Source organism: Scyliorhinus canicula, chromosome 7, assembly GCF_902713615.1.
Source record: "Scyliorhinus canicula chromosome 7, sScyCan1.1, whole genome shotgun sequence".
NCBI lineage: Eukaryota > Metazoa > Chordata > Chondrichthyes > Carcharhiniformes > Scyliorhinidae > Scyliorhinus > Scyliorhinus canicula.
The window spans coordinates 25,192,132-25,204,905 of NC_052152.1; the positions used below are offsets into that span (position 1 = coordinate 25,192,132).

Consider the following 12,774-nt stretch of genomic DNA (forward strand, 5'->3'; position numbering starts at 1 on the left):
CTCAGTTGGTCCTGTGGTGATATGTATCACTGTATATACACAAGAGGTTAATGTAAATACACTACAACTAAGTAAACACTAAGAGGGAGCACCAGAGATGTCATGACACACAGACATACAGCCAATGGGTCATTACAACAGGACACAACCAATGGGTAATCAGGACACCCAGAGGTGGCATTACCACAAGGGGGCACTCACAGCCCATATAAAAGGACAGGGCACACATGCTCTGCCTCTTTCCCCAGACAGACATCTAGAGAGTACATCAGGGTTGATCAACAGCATCACACCCCAGCACGTGGCTTAGAGCAGACCGGTTTAGTTAGACTGACTTACTACCGTTAGATTAGCAGGAGAGTCAAACTAATTTAAGAACTGTGTTAATAGTTCAATGAGCATATTGAACTCATTACAAAGTCTGGACCTTCCTTTGTCAAAGCATACATCAAGGAAGCAGCTTATGCTACACGAAGAAGCACAACACAACAGGTCCCACTCGCCTCATGCTTTCCCCTTAGCACCTCAAATATTTTTCCCTTCAGCTGCTTAAAGTGACGATTAAAGCTGTCTCCACCACTCCAGATCCTAACCACTTACTGTGAGAATATCACAGTTGCCAATCACCAGACATCGTTTCAGAGCTTTGTTAAGACTTTAAAATACAAAAAACTATTTGAAAATTTACAAACCATTTTTGCCTTAATTCAGCTCCGCATCTACAGCTCCAGAAAGCCGATTTTTTCCTGTGATTGAGCCTTTTGTCTCGAACCTGAAGTATCTGTTCTTATTGACACAGCCAAAGGGGAAAGTAACTCCAGCAAATAGGCTTTCTAAAACTTTTATTTATTGCATTTTCAACTGCTTTCTATCATTGTCAGAGGCTGCTGGACCGATAGAATTGCCTGAGCAGACAATGATTGCTCTGGAATTACAAAGGAACATGCCTGTGCCAACATGCTTGACAAAGCTAGTGCAGGGGATTATAAACAATTCACACTAACCGGCCTTGAAAGAAAAAGTTTATTTTAGACAAACTGACTGGTACAGAGCCAAACTAAAGTAACTTCTTTTCATTTGGTCCTGAAAGCAGAGAGAAATGCTGCACAGTGCGGTTTGAAATAGTTTTAAATTATCCAAGGTAAGAAATTAGTCTTCGGTTTCCAGGGTAACTTTTGTGAGGGGTGTGTGAATTAGGAGAGGTTGCATTATCACTTCACAACGCTCAGCATTAAAAGCAGTACAGCTCACTCACACAACTTTTACCTTAACCGAGCTGACCTTGTAGATAGCAGACTGCTACTGCAATATTATGTTCTAGTAATCCCGTCTAATTAATTTCTTCCAACACTTACGAGATCTGTCTCCAGCGACACTCACTGAATAAATTTAATAATTTACCCATGTGCTTATCTTCATCAGGTAGTTTTAATCATTTATGTCCATAAAAAAGTGGATGCTTTCTAACAGTTCATACACAACAAAATGCTGATACTTGCTTGTCGGGATGTGGATTGCAACTCTGATTACACATCCACCAACTAGCCTGCTGTTAAAGCGAACTGATAAGGAACAGTTTAAGCCATCAAAGTAGTAAAGCAAAATTAAGGAGGTTATTCCTTTTGATATGATTTCAGAGGATGTAAAAATTAAGCTTTTCAGAAAGCTACTACGTACTACAGCATTGTAAGGAAATAGGTGGTTAGAATATTAAGTTGTTCAAGTGGAATTGAAACTGTCGATTTGGCCAGAATAACAACATGTTTGTGGAGACAGAATCACTCTGTTAGTTGCTCACAAAAATTAGTTATCACAGCACTGTCTCAGATCCGAACAACTTGCTTTTTCTTGACTTGTTTCTTCTGAACCATCTCCATGACAACTGTGGCTTCATATACAGGAATGGGTTCATCCAACTGAGGCCTGAAAAGAGACAAACAGTTGGAAATGTCTAGACACTGTGTAAAGTCTCCAAAATACCTTCTACATTTTTTCCTTTCTTTTGGGAGACGAGGCAAGCTGCACCCCACAAAGTGTTGAGGCAATGATCGTCACCTCATCATCCAACATGTTTATAAATATACCCAAGTGAGTTAAACATTGAAGTTTGAGTTTTTGCCGTGTGTATCCTCAGAGATATTGGGCAGAATTCACCGAGTAACCCACTGGCAGGAAGTGGCCACCCATTGGCTGGCGGAGGGATCTTCTGGTTCCGCCCTGGTCAACAGGGGTTCCCACTGAATGCAACCCTTGCAGCGGACCGGGGGGGGGGGGGGGGGGGTGGCGGCGTTGGCAGGGACCATCAGATCCTGTCGGTGTGAACGGTCAGAAAGGTCCGGCTATTGTGCAACACAACCATCTATACATACATTTAACAAATGCAGTGAGGTCTTAGTTTCATCACTGAACATTTTAGCATTGATTTATTATAAAACTGCCTTTGAAAGGCGGATTATATACCGAGAGGGTTCCACATACACCAGCATAAAATGAGCTCACCTCCGATTAGCCGGCTCATCCCGCTTTAATTCTTTGGATGACAGCCCTTTAATTGGAACAAGTTGGGACTTCTGGCTGTCGCCATGAGCGCAACCAGGAACAGTGGCCATTGCTGGTGCTGCAGGTAGTCCTAGGAGCTGGTTATCAGAGATGGACCTGGACGTTTGGATATGTCTAGGATCTTGCCGGGCCAAAGCTGACAGACCCCAGCAAGGGGAAGGGCAGGGTGGACTGGGAGGCAAAACTGGGGCGGGGACTCTATTTGACACTGGGAGCCTAGCAAGAGGCACCCCACCTTTAACAAGCCAGGACCTGCAAGGTTAAACCTGCTGGGCTACACATTGAGCGATTTAAACATTACTTGCTCTCCCACAGGTAGGTGATTTCCGGTGACTTCCCTGCCATTCATAAATTTAAAAAACAATTTAGAGTACCCAATTATTTTTTCCAATTAAAGGGCAATTTAGCATGGCCTATCCACCTAACCTGCACATCTTTGGGTTGTGGGGGCGAAACCCACGCAGACACGAGGAGAATGTGCAAACTGCACACGGACAGTGCCCAGTGCTGGGATTCGAACCCAAGTCCTCAGCGCTGCAGTCCCAGTGTTAGCCACTGCGGCACATGCTGCCTGCCATTCATAAAATTGTAGTTGGGGCAAGGGGTTGATAGAGGGCAGGTCACAGATGGCACAGCAGCATAAATTACACCATAAAATTCTGCCCAGGAATGGCTAGAACAAATATCAATATATTTACCGAAAGGTTCCACTGGACAGCTTCTCCATTACATCCTTCAAAATATCTAGGCAATGGCATTCAGGCATAATAATCATAGAATTCATACAGTGCAGAAGGAGGCCATTCAGCCCAGTGAGTCTGCGAAAGAGCACCCACCCGGGCCCATTCCCTGGCCCCCATCCCATTTGGGACACTGAGGGGCAATTGATCATGGCCAATCCACCTAACCTGCACATCGTTGAACTGTGGGAGGAAACCAGAGCACCCGGAGGAAACCCACGCAGATACAGAGAGAATGTACAAACTCCACACAGTCACCCGAGGCCGGAATTGAAACCGTGTCCCTGACGCTGTGAGGCAGCAGTGCTAACTGTGCCACCATGCCACCCCTGCATGTTATGAAATGTTGAATGATAAACAATGCACAAAATATACAAACTTCTGCCATCTATAAACTTCCTTGTTCTTAACTATTCTGTCTTTAACACTGGATTTTGTTTTTAAATGGTAGCTGTTTCACCATGCAGAATACCAAATGTCCCATTTTAAAAATGGAATTGTATAAAGGAAAACAACCCGTCAGAAAAAGGATAATAAAAGCATTCTGGGGGGAAACAAAACCATGCCAGAGCCATAATCTGCAAAGTTAAATTAAACCAGTGGCTGCCTGAGCTTAAACAGACTACCCGAAAGGTCATTAGCTTGATCTCTGGTCTGTGCATGTCACTGGAGCTGGAAGTAAACATACTTCAAATGGCTGCAATAAACTAAGGGCTGGATTCTCCCATGCCCGCTGCTGACAGCAAGAACTGCGATTGGGCGGAGAATATTGGGTGAAGCAAAGTTCTCACAAGTTGCCCCCTGCTGGTGGTACAACACATCACCAACCAGTGAGGTGACCCACAGTGGACCCCACTAGGGAAAACAGGACAGGGCCACCAGTCTATCGCTGACATGGGTTGTGGGACTCACTGGTACACCTTTTGATAGGGATGGGTGGTGAGGATAGAGGATCCCCACATCACAGGTTAGGTGCCACTCACTGATGGAGACAGGTGCAGTGCGGATGACAATATTGGAAGGGGCTGGGTGAGGGATGGGGGAGACCTGTAGGGTGGTGCAGCAGCACAGTTCAGAGCGCCATGTAACTCGTTGGCATTGGATGGCGATGGGAATCTTCATCTTGGTGAGATTCTCGGTCTCCAGGATGCCTCAGACGCCAGCTGGGTTGGGAATTGCTTACAATTCACGTTGGCCGGGTGAAGGCCCATTTACATCTCCTGAATTTTGTTCAGTCCCAGTAGGAATGTAAAGTGCACATGATTTAGTTCTGGCAGGAACACTTATTGTTATTGGGCTGTGTGTCGATGAGTGGATAAGGGGGGGGGGGGGGGGGGGGGGGAATGGATTTGGGGAGAGTGATTGTGAAATGCAGGCCGAGGTTTCTGGTCCTGTTAACTGGAAGTGTTTGTGAGATATGTTGTACCAGGATAGGCCTATGCTTGGTTGCGATGCTACCTGCAATTAAACAGCCTGCTGCTCGCCACCTTGATTATACAATGTGGACATTCACATTCTTGTCTATGCAAAAGGATAACAGAACATTGAACAAAGCCTTCAGGGATTAGGATGGATAGAATTCTTTTTTTAATGTTTTTATTGAAGTTTTTAATTTTAGTATATATTTTTTTAAAATTTAGAGTACCCAAATATTGTTTTACAATTAAGGGGCAATTTAGCATGGCCAATACTCCTACCCTGCACATCTTTGGGTTGTGGGGGTGAAACCCACACAGACACTGGGATAATGTGCAAACTCCACATGGACAGTGAATCAGGGCCAGGATTGAACCTGGGTTCTCGCCGCCGTGAGGCAGCAGTGCTAACCACTGCAACATCGTGCTGCCCTATGCTGGTCAGAATTCCGACAAAAAAAATTCTAAATGTGATCTCCAGCGGGAAACGAGGTGTGATTTCTGCCAGGTAGATCTATGAGATCCAGATTGCAATCCACCCACAAAAATGTTTCTGGAGCCAAGGGTGATTCTCGCTGTGGGTTCCAAACCCTTAAGATGGCTCCCCAATCTCAGAATAACCCTACAGAATAACCCCCCCCCCCCCCCCCAAATCATTGCCAAGGTGCCCCCACCAAGTGAGCATCAGCCTGCTAGGAGTTCACCAAAGGCCCACCCCTTGGTAATGTCAACCAGCACTGCCCCTGGCAGTATCAACCATCACTGCCAGGGCACAGTCCAGCCATGTTCCAGGACACCCAGGGGCTACAAATGCATCCAAACCCCCTGTGGTGGTCATCTCACCCATCCATAGAATTCAACAATAGCTGCGACAAGGTTTTCATTGAGGAACCCATGAACTTCAAATGTCTGCGTAGGGCCAGCTGCTTCCATGGTGGAAAAGTTCCTCGTGTGCAGGCATGGTGCTGTTCAGACATCAGTTGATGTCACAACGAGGCTACCCAATCTCACGAGAGACTTCTCACAAGATTTGCGACACTCGAGACGTCTGGCAAGATTCAACCGAACCTCACAGGACGTTGCGATTCCAATCTTGCCCGCGCTGGGCAAGGATCAGATCAGCATATTTAAATGAGCCATTAGATACTTTTAAATAGGCATGAGCCGGATTCTCTGGGCTCCCATGAAGTAACGGCCTCCCCAACGGGGCCTTGACCGGGTGCCATTTAGTACTGAGTCACACATACGAGGACCAGGCATAATGGCATCTGGGGTTTTTTCCAGGTTATTGGAGACGTCAGAGTGGTCGGGTACAGGGCAAGGTGGTGCCCTGGCTCTCCCTCTGGCACCGGTTTATCATGGCCAGCCTGGCACTGCCAAGGTGCCCAGGTGACATTGCTTGCCAAAGGCTGGGGCTTGAGGCGAGCCATGCCATAAAAGGAGGGTTATGAAAGTTGTGGTGGGGGTGGGGGCCACTCAGCAGCCCCATAGCAGGGTGTCCTCACTTGTGGGGTGGGGGGGGGGGGGGGCCTCAAGCTCACTTAGAGATCAGGGCACCCTTTCAAAATGGTGCCCTGATCTCGGAGGAGCTGGTCGCTCCCTCGTGATAAAAACATTTCAAAGCGTGGACTAGGCCAGGGACAAACTCCCCTAGGCCCCAAAAAATGGCTACATGTGGGTGAATACCTGTGTTGATCTCACCTAAAAAGCCAACAGGAAACACCCCTCCAAACTCACCAAAATTACACTGAGAAATATTTTGGTTTAATCGCTCCTGTAGTCTAAAAAAAGAGCACTCAAGAGTATCTGCTCAATCTAGGAAGGATTTCAGAGAAGAGGAAACCCGAGCAGAAAGAAATTGAGATTAGAAACAACACCTTCTCAAAAGAGGATGTACTTCAGAGTTAAAGGACCGTGAAGAGCTATAAAAACAAACAAGACTAATCCCTGCTTTCAAATATCCTGGACCTGTCAGTGAAGAGGCTTGTATTAAGTAATGGACCATGAAATTGAATAAACAATACAGTTCAAAGTGTTCAGGCTTCTCAGCATGCTCAGAGGCTTGAAAAGGTTAAAGGGGAATGACACAATGTAAAAAAAAACACTTCAAAAGGTTTCCAACGCATCAAAGGGAAGACATTTAAATCATCTGACAGATCTCTAAACTTAACATGCTGGGAGACAAAGGTTTTCAAGGCTACAAGAGGGTAGACTAGCCCAAGCCCCCCCCCCCCCCCCCCCCGACTCCCACCTCCCCTGACAGACCCCCTTAGGCACCCTGGAGATATGTGCAGAGGGTACTCACCCACTTGGTGTCCATGGGACCTGGCCCCACTTCGAGGGACCAGTAGTGATTTGTGAGTGAGTGACTTCCTGGTTGGGGGCGGGGGGGGGAAGAGGGGGTGAATACGGGGAGGTTGCTGCATTCAACTTTTATCTCACTCATTAAATTAAAATGAATGCAAATGGGTTGTAATCGCGTTCTTTCCCTTTCTGGGTGTTGTCCTGATCTCGCCAGTTGGAGCAGGCTGGGAGAATGGGAAGCTGATTTGCTCCTGGTGGAAATCCCATTTCGGGGCTCAAACAATTGTCCCAAAATGGTGGAATTTGTGCAAGGCGTAATGTGACTGCAGAATCACCACTTATATTCTTTAGAAAAACAAGGACTTGCTGCCACAAAATGCACAACTTGAAACTTATTTTCTGCAATTGATATGATGAGAACAACAATCAGGGAACCAATTTTAAATTGAATTAGCAATGGAACAGTTACTGATAGAATAGATGCAAAAATATTCTGAAATATTACTGTATCTACATGTAAAGATTTGGGTAATATCCACCCTCATGTCTCTGCATTGGGACCCTCCCACCACAAATTTGTTAAGCCCGAGACTTGAGCCTAGTGACACTTCACATTCGGAATACTGAATTGTTTTGGCTTCACAGCAATGCTAAATACGCAGTACAATTGAAGTCAAAACTACCTCAGTTAGGTTTGGCTATCATGCACAAAACCACACGAAAGGGGTAACTGCAGTTCAAAGGGGAACTCTGAAGCTTAAAAGAGAACTCTTGAACGTTTGCCTGTGCATTATAATTATTAAAGTTTGACCGTTATTCAAAACTCTTGAGCAGAATTTAAGCATTACGTATCCTCTTTTCGGAGTCACAGAAATGGGAGTTTATCTGAATATCACAGGATTGAGTTGTAGAGTGGAACCATGCCATTTAAGTGAGCTGCCCAGGCTACTCTTCCCAACTCACCTTTGTTTCACATTTGTTTACTGACCACCACTGCACTGTACTATTTGAAAACACTTATGGGTGAAAACGGTTGCAAACATCTTTGTTTTAATACACATTTTAATAACTTCATTATAATCAGTACTTTCCAGCTTCATTCAGCTCTGCGTATATGACTGCATCAAAGCACAGAATTTTAAAAAAAAAGTAGACATTATTTAAGTGCCGAATGGACAGCTAAGACAGAAATAAGAGATTCAGTAGTTGCAATGGAGTCAATACTATTGCTGTGTCTTTTCTTTGACACACAGATCATAGAATTTACAGTGCAGAAGGAGATCTACCTGAGGGATTAAAAAACACACCATTGCATCTTGTTTGCTGGAGGTGAACAAGGTCATGGCGAGGAATTGAAAAGGCATAAATTTGACAAATCTGGGGAAGTCTATGACATTACAGATTCGATGAACTAGACTGGATTTACCCACTGTCTGTAACTGGAAGCTGAGTTATTGCTGATGACAGTTTGATTTGACATTCCACTGGGTAATTACCAATAGCGTTCAGATTTTTCATTCCTTGTTAGTACCAATGGGAGGGAGATGCCTACAGTGATGCATGGAAGGCTGAGTTTCACAACTTAGTGCAAAAAGTACTGATGGTGGAAAAGACCAGCTTGAAATTAATCCCCAAAGTGGCCATTTTGTACTCCTTGGACGTGACTGCATGTTAAATTGGTGTCGACAGAAAGTAAAATAGTAAGTGATGTAAAACTTGGAATTGAGAATAGATAACACTGGCACTGCTGTGACCAGTCTGGAAGAAAATAGGAGTTCAGTTAATGACAAAGATTCAGCAGCAAGTCTGGCTATGTTGGAGTCTGTGAGCCCCATATTGGAAAGTTGCCATTTAATGGCCATTTGTGATTTTGGCTCCAGCAGTGACTATTTCAGATAAATACCTATAACCTTGATATTCTAAACATTAAAAAATAAATCTGCTCCCTATTTATGCTATTGATTTTCTTACGCCTTTTGAGAGAAATTGTGGTAGTAGTTTGAATTTCTTTGCTCCACTGTGAATGTACTTTTTCCCTGCCATTTTCCATTGTAGTGAAGGGTGAAACAGCATTTAAACTCCCATCTCATATCGGCGGGTTGCAATCCTCACAGATTACAGATGTAGTCCGACTGGAGTGCTTCCAGCATTTTCTACTTTTGGCTGAGTTATAAAGAACTGATTACCTTTCATTTTTTTTTTACGAAGACTGGAAAATTGCAGATATGAGGAAAGATTAGATAGGCTGGGGTTTTCTTTTTAAAAAATTTTTTTCCAAGGGGAAATTTTGCGTGGCCAATCCACCTACCCTGTACATCTTTGGGGGTGAGACCCACACAGACACGGGGAGAACGTGCAAACTCCACACGGACAGTGACCCGTGGCCGGGATCAAATGCAGGTCCTCGGTGCTGTGAGGCAGCAGTGCTAATCACTGCACCACCATGCTGTCCCCAGGCGGAGGTTTTCCTTGGAGCAGGAGGCGGATGGAAGATCTGATTGAGATGTACAAATGTTATGAGAGGCATGGATAGAGAGGACAGTGACTAGGGAGCATAGATTTAAAGTGATTGATACAAGATTAGAGGGAGATGAGGAAAACAGTTTTTGCCCAGAGGGTGGTAGGGGGCTGGAAATCACTGTCAGAAACTCTCAGCTCATTTCAAAGGTGGCTGGACATGCAGTTGAAGTCCTGTAACGTTCAGAGTGACTGACCAAGTGCTGGGAAATAAGATTGTGCTGGGTGGCTCGTTTTTTGGCTAGTACAGACCTGATGAACTGAATGGCCTTCTTGGGTGATGTAATGATTCTCAGTGGTGGTATGGGATCAGATTAGGAATTGTTATTCCTATGAATTGCGGGAGCCCTGAGTGCACCACCCAGAAATAAGTAAAAGGGCAGAGAACTTTCCCAATATCCAGACTGCCTTTGCCAGTAAGGGGGAGGTGGCGGCGCAGTGGTATTGTTACTGGACAGGTGACCCAGAGACCAAGTGTAATACTTTGGACACTCGGGTTCGAATCCCTTTACGGCAGATGGTGGAAATGGAATCCAATAAATATCTGGAATTAAAAGTCCATTGATGACCATAAACCGTTGTCGATTGTTGTAAAAAAAAAAAACAGCTGGATCACCAATGTCCTTTAGGGAAGGAAATCTGCAGTCCTCACCTGGTCGGGCCTGCGTGACTCCAGATCCACAACAATGTTGACTCTTAAATGCCCTTTAAATGGCCTAGCAAGCCCCTCAATTGTATAAAACCACTACAAAGTCAATAAAAAGAAACCGAACGGACAAGCTGGCATCGATCTGAGCACTGGAAACAACAGCAAACCCAGCCCCGTCCACCCTGCAAAATCCGAACATCCGGGGGCTTGTGCCAAAATTGGGACTGCTGTCTCACTTAAGCCTGACATAGTCATACTGACAGAATCATACCTTCCAGACAACATCGCAGACACCACGGTCACCATCCCTGGGTACGTCCTGTCCCACCAGCAAAGGTGGTGACCATAAATCGTTGTCGATTGTTGTAAAAAGAAAACAGCGGCACAAGTGACATATAGTTGCCTAGTAGTCTTCAACATCAGTTCCAGGCTCCATGAAGCCTCATGGCTTCAGGTCAAACATGGGCACGGAAACCTCCTGTTGATTACCAGGTATCAACATTTCCAGAATGTACTCTGGATGGAGGACTTCAATGTCCATCACCAAGAGTGGTTCGGTAGCACCACTGCTGACCGAGCAGGCAGAGTCCTAAAGGTCTGCTAGACTGGGTCTGTGACAGGTGGTGAGGGAACCAACAAGAGGGAAAAATACAAGACCTTATCCTCACCAACCTGCCTATCGTAGATGCATCAGCCCATGACAGTATCGGTAGGACTGACCAACACAAGGTCCTTGTGGAGACAAAGTCCCGTCTTCACAATGAGGATACTGTCCATCTTGTTGCATTGCATCACCACAATGTTAAATGACATAGATTTGGATCAGATCAAGCAACTGGACATCCATGAGGCACTGTGGGTCATCATCAGCAGCAGGATTGTACTCAGCCACAATCTGTAACCTTATGACCCGGCATATCCCCACTCTACCATTACCACCAAGTCAGGGGATCAACCCTGGTTCAAGAAACAGTGGAGGATGGCATATCAGGAGCAGTACCAAACATACCAAAAGAGGCGTCAACTTGGTGAAACTGCAACACAGGCTACTTGCATGCCAAACAACATGTACAGCACGTGATAGACAGAACTATGCAATCCCACAACCAACAGATTAGATCTAATTTCTGCAGTCCTGCCACATCCAGTCGTGAATGATGGGGGACAATTAAACAACTCACTGGAGGAGGCGGCTCCACAATTACCCCATCCTCAAGGCACATCTGTGCAAAATGCAAGGCTTAAGAATTCGTATTAATCTTCACCCAGAAGTGCCGAGTGGGTGATCCATCTTGGTCTCCTCCAGCATCACAGATGCCAGTCTTCAGTCAATTTAGTTCACCCCATGTGATATCAAGAAACGACTGAAGGCACTGGATACTGCTAAGGCCCTGACAATATTCCGGCAATAGCACTGAAGACTTGTACTCAAAAAAAAACTTACTGCGCCCCTAGCCAAGCTGTTCCAGTGCAGCTACATCACTGGCATGTACCTGGCAATGTGAAAGATTACCCAGGTATGTCGTACACAAAAAGCAGAACACATCCACCGTATCAGTCTGCTCTCAATCATCAGTGCTACCAAGCGGCACTTACTTAGCAATAATCTGCTCATTGACACTCATTCAGTTCCGCCAGGGTCACTGAGCTCCTGACGTCATGACAGCCTTGGTTTAAACATGGATAAAAGAGCTGAATTCCAGAGGTGAGGTGAGAGTGACTGCCCTTGGCATCAAGGCGGCATATGATCATGTATGGTATCAAGGAGCCCCAGCAAAGATGGAGTCAATGGGAATCAGGGGGGAAACTCTCACTGGTTGGAGTCATTCCTGGCACAAAGGAACATGGTTGTTGTGGTTGGAGGCCAGTCATCTCAGTCCCAGGACATCATTGCAGGAGTTCCTCATGGTACCGTCATGAGTCCAACCATCTTCAGCTGCTTTGCCAATGACCTTCCTTCCAACACAAGGTCAGAAGTGAGGTCAGAAGTGCAACCGATGATTGCACCATGTTCAGCACCATTCGCGACTCCTCAAGACATTGAAGCAGTCAATGTCCAAATGCAGCAAGACTGGGACAATATCCAGAGTTGGGCTGACAAGTGACAAATAACATTCGTGCCACACAAGTGCCAGGCAAATGACCATCTTCAGTAAGAGATAATCAAACAACCGCCCCATAACATTCAATGGCATCACCACCACTGAATCCCCCACTATCAGCATCCTGGGGTGTTACCATTGACTACAAATGAACTGGACTAGCCATGTTAATACTGTGGCCACAAGAGCAGGTCAGAGACTAGGAATCCTGCGGAGATTAACTCACCTCCTGACTCCCCAAAGCCTGTCCACCAACTGCAAGGCAAAAGTCAGGACTGCGATGGAATATTCCCCACTTGCTTGGATAAGTGAAGCTCCAAAAATATTCAAGGAGCTCCACACTATTCAGGACAAAGCAGCCCGCTTGATTGGTACCTCTTCCACACGAATTCACTGCTTCCATCATTAACTCAGAGTAGCAGCAGAGATGCAGTGCAGGAACTCACCAGAGCTCCTTGGGTAGCACCTTCTAAACCCACAACCATTAC

The 12,774-nt window shown here is 45.6% G+C and overlaps 1 protein-coding gene across 4 annotated transcripts in view; it reads right to left on the reverse strand.

Moving 5' to 3' along the window:
- Positions 1 to 1,004: 1,004 nt before the first annotated feature.
- cryzl1 (crystallin, zeta (quinone reductase)-like 1) overlaps positions 1,005 to 12,774 on the reverse strand; it is a 93,901-nt gene continuing 82,131 nt past the window's right edge. For 2 of the 4 annotated variants that reach the window (XM_038801590.1, XM_038801591.1), the window contains 2 exons: positions 3,258 to 3,303; positions 1,006 to 1,923 (listed from right to left, as the gene is read on the reverse strand). In XM_038801590.1, coding sequence (XP_038657518.1) covers positions 1,824 to 1,923; positions 3,258 to 3,303 — 146 coding nt within the window. In that variant the 3' untranslated portion in view covers positions 1,006 to 1,823. Of the gene's footprint in view, positions 1,924 to 3,257; positions 3,304 to 12,774 lie in introns of all 4 variants that reach the window. The other 2 variants (XM_038801589.1, XM_038801592.1) reach the window with 2 other exon arrangements.